Source organism: Dama dama, chromosome 32 (assembly GCF_033118175.1).
Source record: "Dama dama isolate Ldn47 chromosome 32, ASM3311817v1, whole genome shotgun sequence".
Taxonomy (NCBI): Eukaryota; Metazoa; Chordata; class Mammalia; order Artiodactyla; family Cervidae; genus Dama; species Dama dama.
In genome coordinates this window covers 20,162,499-20,181,764 of record NC_083712.1, presented here as the reverse complement: position 1 = coordinate 20,181,764, position 19,266 = coordinate 20,162,499, and the positions used below count along the sequence as shown (strand labels likewise).

General features: G+C 42.8%; 1 protein-coding gene across 1 annotated transcript in view; it reads right to left on the bottom strand.

Annotated features, from left to right (window-relative positions):
- The window catches only part of TENM3 (teneurin transmembrane protein 3), a 701,853-nt gene that overhangs the window by 22,322 nt on the left and 660,265 nt on the right, over positions 1–19,266 (bottom strand). The window contains exon 25 of the mRNA XM_061134549.1: positions 4,198–4,373. Coding sequence (XP_060990532.1) covers positions 4,198–4,373 — 176 coding nt within the window. The remainder of the gene's footprint in view (positions 1–4,197; positions 4,374–19,266) is intronic.

Here is a 19,266-nt window from a genome sequence, read left to right as displayed (position 1 = left end):
ATGACCTCACAGTTGCAGCGGTCATTGTAAATGGGCTTCCTGAAGATTACATCAAAAAGGAATATGGTGGGAGGCTCTATCATGGAGATATTGAATGTTTATGCCTACATGAAAGTAATAAGTGTTAGTCGCTCAGTCGTGTCTGACTCTGTGACCCCACGGACTGAAGCCCACCAGGCTCCTCTGTCCATGGGATTCTCCAGGCAAGAATACTGGAGTGGGTTGCCATTTCCTTCTCCAGGGGATCCTCCTGACCCAGGGATTAAACCCATGTCTCCTGCACTGCAGGCAGATTCTTTACCATCTGAGCCCCCAGGGAAGCCCATACAGTGAATGAAAACATGGAACGCCCAGGTGTTACATAAATACTTGGAATTTGGTATAAATTTCCAGTGATGGCATGAGAAATGGATTCAAAGACTGCATCACGCATGGATTCAGAAAGTGCTTGGCCTTACGCTGCTGTCCTTCCATGGCTAGTGACGCTGATGCAAAAAGGGATTGATGAGACAAGTGGAGAGTGAGAATTAACTTATTAAGTGGGAAAGAAACAAGACTATTTCTAGGTTAACAGAAATATTTAGATAGCATAAGATTTTAAATACATGTGTGTGTGTGCTCAATCATGTCTGACTCTTTTAAATTAGATTTCTTAGTATTCCTCCATGGACTCTCTGTAACCCCGTGGACTGACTGTAGCATATTGGGCACCTACCGACCTGGGGAGTTGATCTTTCAGTGTCCTATTTTTTGCCTTTTCATACTGTTCATGGAGTTCTCAAGGCAAGAATTCTGAAGTGGTTTGCCATTCCCTTCTCCAGTGGACCACATTGTGTCAGACCTCTCCACCATGACCCGTCCGTCTTGGGTGGCCCCACACAGCATGGCTTAGTTTCACTGAGTTAGACAAGACTGTGGATGGAGCCAAAGTAAAAACACCACCCAGTTGTGGATGTGACTGGTGACAGAAGCAAGGTCTGATGCTGTAAAGAGCAATATTGCATAGGAACCTGGAATGTTAGGTCCATGAATAAAGGCTAATTGGAAGTGGTCAAACAGGAGATGGCAAGAGTGAACATCGACATTTTAGGACTCAGTGAACTAAAATGGACGGGAATGGGTGAATTTAACTCAGATGACCATTATATCTACTACTGTGGGCAAGAATCCCTTAGAAGAAATGGAATAGCCATCATAGTCAACAAGAGAGTCTGAAATACAGTACTTGGATGCAATCTCAAAAATGACAGAATGATCTCTGTTCATTTCCAAGGCAAACCATTCAATATCATGGTAATCCAAGTCTGTGTCCCGACCAGTAATAGTGAAAAAGCTGAAGTTGAATGGTTCTATGAAGACCTACAAGACCTTTTAGAACTAACACCCACGAAAGATGTCCTTTTCATTATAGAGGACTGGAATACAAAAGTAGGAAGTCAAGAAACACCTGGAGTGACAGGCAAATTTGGGCTTGAGTACAGAATGAAGCAGGGCAAAGGCTAACAGAGTTTTGCGAAGAGAATGCACTGGTCATAGCAAACACCCTCTTCCAACACAAGAGAAGACTCTACACACGGACATCACCAGATGACCAACACCAAAGTCAGACTGATTATATTCTTTGCAGCCAAAGATAGAGAAGCTCTATACAGTCGGCAAAAACAAGACTGGGAGCCGACTGGGGCTCAGATCATGAACTCCTTATTGCCAAATTCAGACTTAAGTTGAAGAAAATGGGGAAAACCACTAGACCATTCAGGTATGACCTAAATCAAATCCCTTATGACTATACAATGGAAGTGAGAAATAGATTTAAGGGACTAGATCTGACAGACCAGATCAGACAGAGTGTCTGATGAACTATGGATGGAGGTTCATGACATTGTATAGGAGGCAGGGATCAAGACCATCCCCAAGAAAAAGAAATGCAAAAAAGCAAAATGGCTGTCTGAGGAGGCCTTACAAATAGCTGTGAAAAGGAAGCCCAAAGGCAAAGGAGAAAAGGAAAGATATATCCATTTGAATGCAGAGTTCCAAAGAATACCAAGGGGAGATAAGAAAGCCTTCCTCAGTGATCAGTGCAAAGAAATAGAGGAAAACAATAGAATGGGAAAGACTAGAGATCTCTTCAAGAAAATTAGAGATACCAAGGGAACATTTAAGGCAAAGATGGGCTCAATAAAGTATGGAAATTGTATGGGCCTAACAGAAGCAGAAGATGTTAGGAAGAGGTGGCAAGAATACACAGAAGAGCTGTACAAAAAAGATCTTCATGACCCAGATAATCACGATGGTGTGATCACTCACCTAGAGCCAGACATCCTGGAATGTGAAGTCAAGTGGGCCTTAGGAAGCATCACTGTGAATAAAGTTAGTGGAGGTGATGTAATTCCAGTTGAACTATTTCAAATCCTAAAAGATGATGCTGTGAAAGTGCTGCCCTCAATATGCCAGCAAATTTGAAGAACTCAGCAGTGGCCCTGGGACTGGAAAAGGTCAGTTTCATTCCAATCCCAAAGAAAGGCAATGCCAAAGAATGCTCAAACTACCGCATAGTTGCACTCATCTCACACACTAGGAAAATAATGCTCAAAATTCTCCAAGGTAGGCTTCAGCAATACGTGAACCATGAATCTCCAGATGTTGAAGCTGCTTTTAGAAAAGGCAGAGGAACCAGACATCAAATTACCAACATCTGTTGGATCATCGAAAAAGCAAGAGAGTTCCAGAAAAACATCTATTTCTGCTTTATTGACTATGCCAAACCCTTTGACTGCGTGGACCACAATAAACTGTGGAAAATCCTGAAAGAGGTAGGAATACCAGTCCACCTGACTTGCCTCTTGAGAAATCTGTATGCAGGTCAGGAAGCAACAGTTAGAACTGGACATGTAACAACAGACTGGTTCTGCATAGGAAAAGGAGTACGTCAAGGCTGTATCTTGTCACCCTGCTTATTTAACTTCTATGCAGAGTACATCATGAGAAACGCTGGGCTGGAGGAAGCACAAGCTGGAATCAAGATTGCCAGGAGAAATATCAATAACCTCAGATATGCAGATGACACCACCCTTATGGCAGAAAGTGAAGAAGAGCTAAAGAGCCTCTTGATGAAAGTGAAAGAGGAAAGTGAAAAAGTTGGCTTAAAGCTCAACATTCATTAAACTAAGATCATGGCATCCAGTCCCATCACTTCATGGCAAATAGATGGGGAAATGGTGGAAACAGTGGCTGACTTTATATTTTTGGGCTCCAAAATCACTGCAGATGGTGACTGCAACAATGAAATTAAAAGACGCTTACTCCTTGGAAGGAAAGTTATGACCAACCTAGACAGCATATTAAAAAGCAGACACATTACTTTGCCCAAAAAAGTCCGTCTAGTCAAGGCTATGGTTTTTCCAGTAGTCATGTATGGATGTGAGAGTTGGACTGTAAAGAAAGCTGAGTGCTGAAGAATTGATGCTTTTGAATTGCAGTGTTGGAGAAGACTCTTGAGGGTCCCATGGACTGCAAGGAGGTCCAACCAGTTCATCCTAAAGGAAATCAGTCCTGAATGTTCATTGGAAGGACTAATGCTGAAGCTGAAACTCCAATACTTTGGCCACCTGATTCGAAGAGCTGACTCATTTGAAAAGACCCTGATGCTGGGAAAGACTGAGGGCAGGAGGAGAAGGGGACGACAGAGGATGAGATGGCTGGATGGCATCACCGACTCAATGGACATGAGTTTGGGTAAACTCCGGGAGCTGGTGATAGACAGGGAGGCCTGGTGTACTGTGGTTCATGGGGTCGCAAAGAGTTGGACATGACTGACAGACTGAACTGAACTGGACTGACCGTAGCCCACCAGGCTACTCTGTCCATGGGTTTTTCCAGACAAGAATACTAGAGGGGGTTGTGGTTTCCTTCTCCAGGGGATCTTCCTGACCCTGGGATCGAACCTGGGTCTTTTGCATCCCTGCATTGGAAGGCAGGTTCTTTCATTGCTCTACCTGGGAAGCCCTTATGTCACTAAATAAACATTACCTGTAGATATGAGGCTTCTCTCCTTATCTCTAGAGGTTTACATGTCCACCTTCCCTTTCCTAAGTTCATCTTAGAAAAAGCGCGGGGAGGGAGGGGGACAGCCACATGCTACTTCGGTGCCAGCGGTGTTTTGAACAGGGCCGTTGAAAGCTCTGCTTTCATGCTTACCTTGAACCATGGTGTAGAACGAGTCAATGGAGGACAGATTTGAAGTGATGCTGACATCTTCTTCTCGGCTGGACGACTCGATGTCCACTGTGATCGCCTTGTCCATGTCTCCATGGAGGTTGGTGACCACGCCGGTTGGAAATGTCACATTGGTCAGACGACCTTCGCTGTCGTAGCTGAATGAGAGAGGAATGAACTGGGTGGTAAACGGGCAACTGCAGATGCTTCTTACTCACATGAGACTTGGCGGCAATATTAGCTGCACACGTTTGGAAGCACATTTGTCTTTGTGCAAGACCTGTGCTGAGTGAGGACTTCAAACGTGCTTTGAAGTCATCAGAAGCCTGTTTAACATACAAAAGCCATGCTGGTGAGAGGGAGAGTAAACAGCTCTCCACCTCAGCACATTTTTCTTTGAAGTGTGACCAAAATTCTCCTGCACATCTAATTTGCTGTTTCAAAGGGAACATGTTTGGTGATATTACATTTCTTAGTATTCCTCCATATTTTCTACAAAGTAGATTTAATTCGATGTTATATCCTGTTTGAAGGTTTTACTAACTTATGCAGTCCATGGCACTGCGATATGAAAAAAATTATATCTATAACTTTGTAAAACAGTATATATACATTCATGTTATGTATTTGCATATGTAAAGATATTCCTTCAGTACCTTGAGACACCTTTAACAGATCAGTATAATAAAGATTTTAAAAAAGACTTTATTTTTCAGTGATTGACATACTTCATAATGGTACACTGAGACTTAAATGTCGGCGGGGGTGGTGATAATCTAGTCTATACTGACATTACAGGAATGGTGGTGTTTTGAATGATGATTCATTATGTTTACTGAAATGAGATGTGATACTTCCTGACATTTAATGACTATTTATTATACACTAACTCTTTCTTAGCATATATATAAGGAGGAGCTTATAATTTAAATGTTAGGATGTACCTTAAAAAGCTATCCTATAATCACAACTATGCATTAGAGATATAACATTTTACTAACATATTGATTTTGGGAGGTGACTTTTCTACTGGTGGCAGCACCAGAGAAAATTTCAAAAATGACAATGTGCTTTAAAGAAAGGCGGGAGCGGGGTGGGGGGGGGGGGGGAGGGGGGAGCAAATACTGAATGAGAAAACAGGGACTTCCCTGGGACAAAAATGCATTTATGATAGGATTTCTTATTTACACTAAAGTTGCTTCATTAACAAAAGATCTAAGAAATGGAGTGCTGAACCACGCCCTACTGAAAATAAGACCGGATGCAGAACTAGGAGATGAAAGAATCTTAATAGTGAGAGACAGAAGTCACCAGGAGAGGGGAAAAGTGAAGACATAATAGTAAAAGGTGTAAGCATGGGGCAACAGGAGAGGGGGGTAGATAAAAAGTACTAAATGTCATTTTGGAATAAAAGGATAGTGGGTTTTGATAGTATCACTTCAAGAAATGCAGTTGGGAATTAGGAGCAGCATCTAGGTATTTGAGGGAGAGCATTCAGCAAGGACAGTGTCATGGTGGAGACAGGAAGGTGGAAAGTTGGGAGGAGAGAGAGGGACGTCCGTTCAGGCCCTATTAATTCTGTGGGGACAATATCAGTCAGATCAGGGGTTTGACTGACTTGATCTGACAATCTGCCTTGCTGCTTCGCCAGCGGCAGGAACGGGCACTCAGGAGAGGAGGCAGGCGATGGAGAGACAGAGAGAAAGAAAATGCACCATTAAGTGTAATCATTGTTTGGACCCACAAAAGGCAGAGCTGAAATAAAAAACGAGACTCCTTCTCTTCCCCAGCAACCCAAATGCCCCTAGCAGATTAAGGCATCAATGAAAGAAACTCAACAGGGCTTATTGCTGTCATTACTTTTTTTTTTTGAAGACATTATTACTTCTGAAGAAACAAATAAGCCTAGGTTTATAGAATTACTGACCATACCAGCCTAAAGTGCAATGTTAACCAGGACATAATTCTTGCATTGCTTTATATTTCTCACAGGATAAGATGGAGAAAAAGTTACTGTGTTTTTATAGAAATTAACACCCTAAGGTAAATAAGTACCAGGGATGCAGTGTACAACCAGATAAATACAATGAACACTATTGTTATTTAGTTGCTAAGTCATGTCTGACTCTTTCACGACTCCATGGACTGTACCCTGCCAGGCTCCTCTGTCCGTGGGATTTCAAGAATACTGGACTGGGTTGTCATTTCCTTCTCCAATAATTAAACTGCTGTATGTTATATATATAAAACATATATATATATATATATGTTTATAAAACACATAACATATAAACATATAAAACATGTTTATAACATGTTTATAACATATAACACAAACATGTTTGAAACATGTTATATATATAACATATATAAAAATACATGTTATATATATAAAACATATATATATATATAAAATATATAAAGAGAGTACATCCCAAGAGTTCTCATCACAAGCCAAAATTTTTCTATTTCTTTAACGTTTTATCTATAAGAGATGATGAATGTTCACCAAACTGTGATATTCATTTCATGACGTACGTAAGTCAAATCACTGTGCTATATACCTTAAACAGTGCTGTCTGTCCATTATGTGTCAATAAAACAGGAAGGAAAAAGCCACAGAAAAGATTTAAAAAGAAATGGACATCCTTTTGCATCCTCCTATATAAAAGGCAATTCAGTACTTCATCAGCCCTTGCCTCCCTTCCCATTTTACAGAAGGACAAATGAAAATCTGATGTGGTCAGGTGATTTGATCAGGCTCTCTCTCTACATCTCACGACGGGCCCATGCCTGGAGCTTCCAAGCACTGGACCCAGGTCCCCGAGCCCGTCTGTAAATCACAGTGCTTGACGGAGTGGAGAACGATAGCTTCATACAGATGATGCCAGCTGCCAGCACTCTGCTGGTTCATTCCCGCCGCTGTCACTCACCCGCCCTTTGCTGGTTTGTTTTCTAGCTCCATTCAATCTACAGTGGGCCCGTCACCTTTCTCCTGCGGAAAGCATTTCTCCCATCCTCGCCACTGCTCTTTCACTGGCCAACCCCGCGGTCCCCGTCCTGCTGGGCAGGCATTTCCAATCACAGGATGCTGAGCGTGCCGTCTTCGAGCATGGGGCGCTGCGTGTTCAGACGCTTACCTGTTTGCCTCTGGTTCTTTGGGAAATAAAATCACAAGTAGCCTTTGTAGGCAGTGCGGTTAGAAGGGCAGAGGGTTAAGCTGGTATCTCAGTGGCCCAGCTCCACAGTGTAGCCCCGGAAGCCCTGAGTTTGTGCTTTCAGACGAGGGGCTGCACGTAAAAAGTGAGGCACTCAGAGGGCTGAAGGGCTCGCACGGGGCCGGCCAGGAAAGCTGCCATTCCTGAAGGACCCTTAGAGCATCTACCCCGCTGGTCACCTACCAGTTTCCAAATAAGCTTGTAGGCAAGTTACAGCGTGAGGGATCTGTGGGTACAAAGCGCATCAGAAGCAGGTGATGGTGTGAGGTCCTGCTGGAGTGGCAGGCAAGCGCCACGTCAAGGTGGAGACCTATGCTGGGCCTTGAAATAGACGCGGATTTAGATGGGAAGATAACGAAGGCACGGGACATAGACCAGCCAAGAAAACAGCCAGGGAGAGAGTGTGGAGGCGTGAGGAAGGACAGGCTCTGAAGTCAGGGGCATGGAAGAGCCCGCTGAAGTAGAGGGTCCAGGCAGGGGCCATGAGATGATGGAGGCAGGCCCTGGACAGGTGTCACCACTGGGGACTGCGATGAAGCAAGGCTTTAATCAAGCTTAAAGGAGCCCAGGGGTGGGGTGACAGGTCACTCAGGGACTCCTCCCCAGACTCGACGATTTCACAAATCAAGACAAAAAAATAAGATTGGGGACCAACAGAGGGTTTTGAAAATTCTTCACCTGTTCCCAGCATCCTTTCATAAAGAGAGGCCATTTAGCCACAACGCAGGGAGAAAAGACCTAACTTCAGGGGGAGACCATTCTTGACAAGGAAAAGTAAAGCTTTATGAACACATTCTCTCCCTCATTATGTATTTTTTTCCCCATTTCACTGTGGATCCGTGAGAATTTTTGCACGGATTTGCAGCTAGGACAACAGAAGTGAAACAAGATGGATGGCAGACATTGGAATTACCAGGGGACCCTGGATGAGGGAGGGAGGGAGAATGAGACACCTGTCAGATGGGGCAGCTGATCCCATCTTTAGCAAAAGCAGAAAATCAATGCAACAGCCGATGTCCGGCCATCCTCCAAAAAGCTTTGATCCCAGGTTCTAAGGGGGCCTTCTCATCAAATACATGCCTCTGGACACAGTCTCTGCCCTGTGCAGCGTTGTGGCGCTCCGGAATGCTGCCTGGCCTTGCTCGTGAGCTAGCCTGCCTTGCTTGTAGATTTGAGACACGGTTTTCTTTTATGAGCTTTTGAAATCGCAATGCTACAGGCTCCAGGGAATCTGACTGGAACATCACTTTCATGCCCCGCACCCCTTCCACTCTTGGCTGCAACCTCGTAGCTTCAGATTCATCACACAGCACATTCCTTTTTGCTCCTGGTTGACCCCTCTTGACAACAGCCCCTCGCTGGAAAAGACAAACTCCCTCAGGCTCCCCATGACCTCCTGCTCCTTCACTGATGGGCTGCCCTGCGTTGAGGCTTCTCTATTTGTTCATCTTTAATTTTGATTGCGTTTTTGCCTAGACTTGCTGTTTTAGCCTTTGTGGTATATTTTTAAATCTCTTTTTAAGTTTCCTTAACAGCAGGATTCTCAATAAATGCCCTGGAAAGCCAGAGGCTCAGACCATCTCAGTTGAAGATGCTGACTTCCATCCTGATGTGAAATCCTCTCTCTCATACCCCCTTATAGACGAGAAATTCCCGACACTTTCCTTTGCCTTCATAATGCCCTGCACGTATCTTTCCACTCCCACAGCCGCCCTAGATTGCAAAAGTTGGTTTTGCTGCCTCTCCCCACACCCATGGCTACCAAATCCACCTTCTAAGCTGTGCCATGCCCCTGCTCCCGAGGGTAACACTTCTCTGCTCAAACATCCTTAGTGGTTCTTCAGCTGAGCCAGACATTGACTAAGACTGTCACCAACTAAGACCCATAGACTGTTAATACTGCATATACATTCAGGTGGAAACAAAGTTCTCAAAAACTTAAACAAACAAAAATCAACATTAAAAAAAAACCACACACACAAACAAAAAGGTGTTTGGGTGTGGGGGCAACTTCCCTGGTAATCCAGTGGTTAAGACTCTGTGCTTCCAATGTAAGGGGCAAGGGTTCAATCCCTGCTCAGGGAACTAAGATCCTGCATGCCCAGGGCATGAAGCCCCATGTGAGTGTGCTAAGAAGCTTCAGTTGTGTCCAACTCTTTGCAACCCTATGGACTGTAGCCCTTTAGACTCCTCTGTCCATGGGATTCTCCAGACAAGAATACTGGAGTGGGTAGCCATACCCTCCTCCAGGGGATCTTCGTGACTCAGGGATCAAACTTGCATCTCCTGCATTGCAGGCGGATTCTTTGCCACTTGCTCAAAATTCTGAGCCACCAGTCACAGAAAGGACTTCCAAGAAGGACTTAATCAACCTGTCTTTTCCACTGTCCCCATGACACAGAGGAAGAATTTTTTCCTCCCATCTATCAGAGTTCCTTTGGTTTCAGTTTCCTTTCATCATTTAACAGCCAGTAAAACAAAACAAAAAATCCCTCCAGTCTTGCCATCTATATGGCAATTCTTTTTTCACAGTGCTAATCTGTAATAACTTCTCTGTCACTGCACTAAAGGAGAACACAATTATCAACCGTACGTATCATAACAAAAGCATATATACAAATCATTCCTGGATCTGCATTTTTGATGAAGGATATAGGCAAACAGCAAAACCAGAACCTCATTTAAACTTCTCATGGTGGACTGAATCCTAACAGCCATCCTGTGATTTATAACATGCACATCCCGAAGAATTCACATTTCAGTATTCTGGGAATGAACTTGAGGTTTATATATTTTACCAATGATCTCACAGGCAAGTGATAATTTCTTTGAATTCAAGAGCAAATGTTGTCAGTGAGCAATCCTCGAAAAATCAGGTTTTGAAGAGAAAATGCAAAATGCTCCCATTATCATGGGAAGCAGAACAATCAACTAGCTTCTAAATCATGGGTTCATCTGGTAACCTAACTATATGCAGATTGCCAAAAATAACGGGGAAGACGCAAGATAAGAAAAACACCAAAAGAGATTATTTCACATGAATTTTGTCTCAAGTGCTAGGAGGATCATGTCTGTAAATTCATATATTCATACTTTTCCCGCCCTAACCAGATCTTCCCAGTGGGATTTCATTCACACTTGTTGCTCCGTTTTCCCCACAGCCCCTGTGCCCACATCTCTACAACTGACTCACCCAGAGTTCCTTTTCTTTCTTTATTATTTAGTTGGCTGCACCGGGTCTTAGTTGGAACATGCAGGATCTAGTTCCCTGACCTAGGATCAAACCCGGGCCCCTGCATTGGGAGCTCGGGGTCCCAGCCACTGGGCCACCAGGGAAGTCCCTCACCCTGAGTTCTCACCGGCCATTTCTGACCACACGCAGGGTTGGACTACGGTTCCTCAAATCATAATTTCCAAATCAGAGCTCATCTTTCTCTACCATCCTGCATCTTCTCTGTATGTCCTACCCACTTGCTCACCAGGTTAGAGGATTTTCTTTTCCCTCCCCTCATGCATTAAGTCCTCAAGCTGTATTTCATTTCCTGATGACTAACCTACCTCTTTCTCTGAAATTTCTGTGCCCAACTGTGGGTCAGAGCTTCACCACTCAATTAGATTTACTGTCTCCTAACTCCCCTCTCCCCCTTTTTTTCAGCCTCCTACTTTTCTACGTTCAGTCCATCCTTATGTTGTTGTCAGATGGAGCACTGTGCTTCCCTGGGGAAAACTCCTCTATGGGAGTCCTGTCTAACTGGGACTGCCAGGTGGTTAGTATAAGCCCTGCCGCATCAGAACTAGGATCTCCCTCTACTCATCTCTCTACTTCCACACATCCTCTGTGCTCCTGTTACTCTGAGCTGCAAGTTCTTTCTAAAGCCTGCCACGCTCTGCCTCCCGAGTAAATGTTTGACTCTGGCCTGGAACACTCCACCTTGGCTTGCTCACCTTGCTTCGTACCTCTGAGGGTCTCACTTTAAGTCAATGGCATGATCGGCTCCATGGACATGAGTCTGAGCAAACTCTGGGAGACAGTGAAGGACAGGGAATCCTGGCGTACTGCAGTCCACGGGGTTGCAAAGAGTCAGACACTACTGAACAATAGCAACTTTAAGAACCACTAAACTGGCTGAATCTTGGGATGGACTGAGGTCCAGGAAATCTGTTTGGAAGTATGTGTGTTTTTAAGAGAGGGATGCTAAGAGGAGTCAGAGATGATGCTATCCCCCAATCATCTTATCTCCTTCCTAGGTCTCCTCCCCCAACCCTGGGGCAGAGCACAGAAGAGAACAGTGTCCAATTAGCTTGCTTTGATGCCTCGAGACATTCTGAAACCAAGATCCTGGAACCCAGGCAAGGGGCCTCCTCTGGGAGGCTGAGAAGTGAGGGGAGCCAGGAGGGAGGGAGGCTGAGCTTGCTTTTATTTTGATATCCTCGGAATGAGTCAGAGATGCCGGACCGTCTCTGGAAAACACCAACTGTCCATCTTCAGTTCTGGGGTTATAAAATAATGAAGTTTCCTTTCACTGGTTGTCACTGTGTAGGTTTTTTGCCCTGTTATCAAACAACAGCTTTAAAATGGCTGGAGTATGTAACTTGGTCTGAGAGTAAATCATCTGACGATCACCCTATAAGGGAAGTTGCTGACATACCCAGATAGGATGCTATCGGATCATCCAGTTTAGACAGCTATGTAATTAGTTTAAGGAAGGAATTCGACACTTTTGAGAAGCTGTATTTACCTGGCAAGAGAGTTCCAGAAAAACATCTATTTCTGCTTTATTGACTACGCCAAAGCCTTTGACTGTGTGAATCACAATAAACTGTGGAAAATTCCGAAAGAGATGGGAATACCAGACCACCTGACCTGTGTCTTGAGAAACCTGTATGCAGGTCAGGAAGCAACAGTTAGAACTGGACATGGAACAACAGACTGGTTCCAAATAGGAAAAGGAATACGTCAAGGCTGTATATTGTCACCCTGCTTTTTTAACTTACATGCAGAGTACATCATGAGAAACGCTGGGCTGGATGAAGCACAAGCTGGAATCAAGATTGCCGGGAGAAATATCAATAACCTCAGATATGTAGATGACACCACCCTTATGGCAGAAAGTGAAGAGGACCTAAAAAGCCTCTTGATGAAAGTGAAAGAGGAGAGTGAAAAAGTTGGTTTAAAGCTTAACATTCAGAAAACTAAGATCATGGCATCTGGTCCCATCACCTCATGGGAAATAGATGGGGAGACAGTGCAAACAGTGTCAGACTTTATTTTTTTGGGCTCCAAAATCACTGCAGATGGTGACTGCAGCCATGAAATTAAAAGACGCTTACTCCTTGGAAGGAAAGTTATGACCAACCTAGACAGCATATTAAAAAGCAGAGACATTACTTTGCCAACAAAGGTCCGTCTGGTCAAGGCTATGGTTTTTCCAGTGGTCATGTATGGATGTGAGAGTTGGACTGTGAAGAAAGCTGAGCTCTGAAAAATTAATGCTTTTGAACTGTGGTGTTGGAGAAGACTCTTGAGAGTCTCTTGGACTGCAAAGAGATCCAACCGGTCCATCCTAAAGGAGATCAGTCCTGAGTATTCATCGGAAGGACTGATGTTGAAGCTGAAACTCCAATACTTTGGCCACGTCATGCAAAGAGTTGACTCGTTGGAAAAGACCCTGATGCTGGGAGGGATTGAGGGCAGGAGGAGAAGGGGATGACAGAGGATGAGATGGCTGGATGGCATCACCGACTCAATGGGCATGAGTTTGAGTAAACTCTGAGAGTTTGTGATGGACAGGGAGGCCTGGCGTGCTGCGATTCATGGGGTCGCAAGGAGTTGGACATGACTGAGCGACTGAACTGAATTGAACTGATTTACCTGAACCATTATGGAGCAACTGAACATTAACTGCCTAGATAAAATGTACCAAAAGAGTTAATGTAGGCTTGCCCCTATCGACACACTGCAAATTATAGTGAGAAAATATGGAACATTTTTTCTATTATTATATATATTGTGAGCTAGGCTGAAAAAAATCTGACAGATTAATCTGTTTTTTAATTTTTCTAGGATTTTCTCAAATAATCTGAATAACACACAATTTCTCCATTTCTCTTTCTGCTTTGAAACCTGGACAGAATGAATAATTTATTTAAACTAGACTGCTGAAGACTAATACTGAATCAAGTGTTACTAAAAGGTATTGCCTTTGTAGCAATAGTAGTGTTTGGGTTAATGTTTGAAATGGACAAAGATTTAAAGGGTTAAAGTTTGAAATGTACAAAACTGTACAATTATTCAATTGTCTACACATTTTCTTTTTCTTTTTTTTTTTTTACTGATGTTACTGGGACTAACCATTCTGGTTAAAAATTTAAAGTAAAATTATTAAACAATTAAAATAGCAAAAAATGGAAATCAACCATAACATTTCCCCATGAATTTAAGTGATCTGCTGATTAAATCTCTTAAAATCACACTTAATGCAGTAAATGCTTTTTTCCATGAGGAAAGTAAGAAAAAGGAAAATAAAGAAAAGGAATTGGGTACCATTTTTAGAGATGTGTTTGTAAAGGGGGCAGCTTTGTTGCTCATGCAGTTTTGGACAGAAATAGCAATGAAATGTGGTTTCAGTGTTTGAGTTTTTAGGGTTGGAAGTCAAGACGCCTACCAAGGGAAAGGTTATTCTCTCAGTTTGTTTCAAGGAAGATGGCTCTGTAATTCTTCTAACATCATGAGCTATTACTGTCACACACACACACACATCAGGAGAATACAGACTGACGCAGATGTCTGGCTATTTAGATGTGATTCACTGTCAATGCTGGGAGAAATATCAATAACTTCAGATACACAGAGGACACCTCCCTTATGGCAGAAAGCAAAGAACTAAAGAGCCTCTTGATGAAAGTGAAAGAGGAGAGTGAAAAAACTGGCTTAAAACTCAACATTCAAAAATCAAGATCATGGCATCTGGTCCCATCAGTTCATGGCAAATAGATGGGGAAACAATGGAAACAGTTTACAGACTTTATTTTCTTGGGCTCCAAAATCACTGTGGACAGTGATTGCAGCCATGAAATTAAAAGACACTTGCTCTTTGGAAGAAAAGCTATGACCAACCTAGACAGTATATTTAAAAGCAGAGACATTACTTTGCTGACACAGGTCCATCTAGTCAAAGCTGTGGTTTTTCCCACAGTCATGCATGGGGGCGAGAGTTGGACCATAAAGAAGGCTGAACATGGAAGAATTGATGCTTTTGAACTATGGTGTTGGAGAAGACTCTTGAGAATCCCTTGGACTGCAAGGAGATCAAACCAGTCAATCCTAAAGGAAATCAATCCTGAATGTTCACTGGAAGGACTGATGCTGAAGCTCCAATACTCTGGCCACCTGATGTGAAGAGCCGACTTACTGGAAGAGACCCTGAGGCTGGGAAAGATTGAAGGCAGGAGGAGGAGGGGACAAAAGAGGATGAGATGGTTGGATGGCATCACTGACTCAATGGAGATGAGTTTGAGCAAACCCCGGGAGATGATGAAGGACAGGGAAGCCTGGCGTGCTGCAGTCCACGGGGTCACAAAGAGTCAGACGCAACTCAGCGACTGAACAACAACAACGCTGTCAATGAGACCGGATTCATCCTTTCTGATCTGGAATAATCACCCGCAAGTTTTCCTAGGTTATCTGCGCTGTCTGGACACTACTTTGGACATGAAGTCCAGGTATTATTTACACCGCCTCTCTCTCCTCTGAGATTCCCTTCTCCAACTTCTCCGGGACGATCAGAACTGATGTCAGTGGCAGCCGTGGGTCTGCATGAGCAGAGTTACGTTCATTATAAAGAAATGAGCTGAGACGCTCGTTCTGAAATTGCTAAGCTTGAAAGAGGGATGATAAAGCACCTGAATGAGAGGCTGGAGACCCATATATACCTACATAAACGTGGAAGAGTGGAGACTCATTTATTTGCTCCTTCAATCTGAGTAGAACTCACGACAGACCACAGAGTCAACCCCTCATATTTAAAGCTCCAAATATTCAAAGTCCCAAGACAGAAAACTGCCACCAACTTGGCGGTGTGCATGTATGTATCAGCCAGAACTCAGAGTTTTTTCCCCCACGTTGTCTTCTCTAACCTGACAGAGTGCCTCCAGATATACCCACACGGTTTGTGTTTTATGGCGTAAGCAAGCAGAGAGCTGTGAAATGCCATTAGCTATTAAATAATTTATTCTATTGCCCAACTCAATACACTGGGTCTGCTTTTGTGTGCATTCGAGTGTAAGAAGTGAGGTCTCGCTCTGGCTATGAACTTTTTAAATAATACATTTCCAGTAGGTAAGATCTTTTGGGTCTCCCTGGAATTACTCCAGCTAAGGAAATATAACATGGGATAATTGTTTTAAAATCATATGAAGAACAGTATAGGAGAATCCCTAATACTAAGTGAAGGGGTAACCAGGCTTATCACAGGGTCACCAGACAAGGAGAACCCAAAGCTAGATGGACAGCAAGTCAACAGAAGAGGAGGTCTGAGGAAAGAGGGTTTATTCATCAGCAATGAAGAAGTCTTCTGTTCATGACACATATTAGTCTAATTCAGGGATCTCAGAGCTGGATTATCAATGACCTGACACCTGCTGTTGTCTTCCTACCAGACCATCTGTACTGTGTCTAAGAATACTGGCCACTTCTGTAAGGAATCATGTTAGGGATACAAAAAGAACAAATAGCATGGAGAGAAACTGCTGCCCAGAAGAAGACGGTACCTCCAGTTTCTGAAATGAAAGTTCTTTTGCTTTGGAAAGTCCCTGTGAACCCTAAAAAGTCACTCTATTATACTGGTGAAGAATTTCAAGTTTAGAATTGGGTTTTATTTTCCTGAAGCCATTCTTCCTGTATCAGGTGCAGCAGTATACTTTAACAGTATTTGCATGGGAAACATTCTCTGTTTTCAACTCTTCACCCCCAACATTTCAGAAGAAAGTGCTATCAATATGGAGTCTTAATTTTTTGTTAATTATTTAATAACGAGGTCAACTGAGGAAGTCCTTATTTTATAAAACAAAAGACAGTAAATATGTAATAATAGGTAAATACATTCTTAAAAAATCAACAAAAGGGAGAAGTGTTAATATTTTCAGCATTAACTATTGGTATGGAAAGGTCTGAACTATTTCAGAAAGCAAACATTTACATGATACTCTTCCAATGGAGGGCTTCCCTGGTAGCACTAGTGGTAACGAACTTGCCTGCCAATGCACGCGACTTAAGAGATGCAGGTTCCATCCCTGGGTCAATAAGATTCCCTGGAAGAGGGCATAGCAAACTACTCCAGTATTTTTACCTGGAAAATCCCATGGACAGAGGAGTCCATGGGGTTGCGAAGAGTCGGACACCACTGAAGCAACTTAGCACACACACATGCACTTCCAACGGGGCCAGGTATAGGTTTTATCAGACTCTTCTCTATAAAGAAATGCTCACCAACCACATCTTTAACAACAGTTAGAACTGGACATGGAACAATGAACTGTTTCCAAATTGGGAAAGGAGTACGTCAAGGTTGTATATTGTCACCCTGCTTATTTAAATTCTATGCAGAGTGCATCATGTGAAATGCTGGGCTGGATGAAGCTCAAGCTGGAATCAAGGCCACTGGGAGAAATATCAATAACCTCAGATATGGAGATGATACCACCCTTGTGGCAGAAAGTGAAGAGGAACTAAAGAGCCTCTTGATAAAGGTGAAAGATGAGAGTGGAAAAGCTGGCTTAAAACTCAACATTCAAAAACCAAGATCATGCCATCTAGTCCCATCACTTCATGGTAAATAGATGGAGAAAAAATGGAAACAATGACATTTATTTTTTATTTTCTTAGGCTCCAAAATCACTGTGGACAGTGACTGCAGCCATGAAATTAGAAGACACTTGCTCCTTGGAAGAAAAACTATGACAAACCAAGACAGTGTATTAAAAAGCAGAGACATCACTTTGCTGACAAAAGTCTATATAGTCAAAGCTATGTTTTTTCCAGTAGTCATATATGGATGTGAGAGGTGGACCATAAAGAAGGCTGAGAACCGAAGAACAGATGCTCTTGAACTGTGGTGCCCAAGAAGGCTCTTGAGAGTCCCTTCGACTGCAAGGAGATCAAACCAGTCAGTCCTAAAAGAAATCAACCCTGAATATTGATTGGGAGGACTGATGCTGAAGCTCTAAGATTTTGGCCATCTGATGCGAAGAGCCAACTCACTGGAAAAGACCCTGATGCTGGGAAAGAATGGGGGAAGGAGAAGAAGGGGGCAACTGAGGATGAGATGGTTGGATGGCATCACTGACCCAATGGACAGGAGATAGTGAAGGACAGAGAAACCTGGTATGCACGTGGGGTTGTAGAGTCAGACATGACTTAGCTACTGAACAACCACATCCCTTATAAGGTCTAAATTAGACTTGCGGTACTATCAGAATATGAGGGGAAGTATTACAGACATGAACTAGGATTCTGGAATCTGCCAGCTCACTAATAATGACAAATACCAAGGAATCCTCTAAAGTATCGGAGAAATGTGTTTTACAGTTTCTCACATTTAAAAGGGTGGGCCCTTCCTCATTCACAGCTAAATTATAAGACTATATAATTATGATTATATTATTATAATTATATATAAGAAAAAAATCCTTTTTCATTCTGATATAATGGTTCTGAATTATTTAGGTTAAGTGCTATTTTTTTTCCTGTCTTGTATGGTAATAACACTGTTTTGCAGGCTGCATAAATATTTCTTGAAAATGTTTTAATCTTGTCTTTGCTGTAAACATCTAGAGGAAAATTAATAGAAACACTGCTTTTGATTTATTTTTTGACCATGCCACGCAGCATGTGGGATGCTAGTTTCCTGACCGGGGATCGAACCCACACACCCCCTACATTGGAAGTCTGCAATCTTAAGCACTAGACTACCAAGAAGTCCCTCCAAATTTGTTTATCCTATCCCACATCAACTCCACAAATGGAGTATACCCATTTCTCAGCCTAGGTCATTGGTGAGCCTGTATATGTGTTGCAGAAGTTCAGTCAGCAGTAACCCATGTGGCGAACTTCTGTGCATTGTCAATTCCCAGGAACAAATAAGAACACATTCAAAAATGGCCCACAGGGCAGAGGCTGAGTCCTAGACTGTACTAAAAACTTATTTCTCTATTTTCCCCCCCGCTTTTAACTAAACCAAAACCCTACCAATGCCACCATCATTTCCTGAAGATCTTATCATCAGAGCAGCTCTCCCGCCCAGTCTCATCCGATGGGGGCACTTTTAGCATACTCTTCTTTCGTCTCTTTGGCAATACAGCCTGCTATCACTTTGAAAACGCTGCAAAGGAAGTGCTTGCCATTAACTTCCAATTTATTCCTTTCCTATTGCGATCCCAAAATGAGCAAAAGGAATGTTAAGAACAGAATTTTAATGTAATTCAATTGAAAAGGTTTGTTCCTCTGACAAAATCAGGCTGCTGGGGAACATTCATTTTATTAAAAGGGAATCTGTCAAAAAAGAAAAGCGATCCAAGCTACAGGAGAACTAAGCCTAATGTGCAGGTTCTATTCCAGAAAAGTTGCATGGAAAATATTTGTATATTGGGTCATTTTTTTCTACTGACTTTTATTATAATTTTAGAGGTGTGTTCCTACAGAAAGTACATTTGCTCCAGCATTTCATTGTAGAAGTCATACTAAGGACCTTGATATTCATTTCTAGGACTATTTTGCATTTGTCAATATGCCATCTCTGCACGTCTAATTTCCCCTTATGCTTTGTGCAATGTCAGT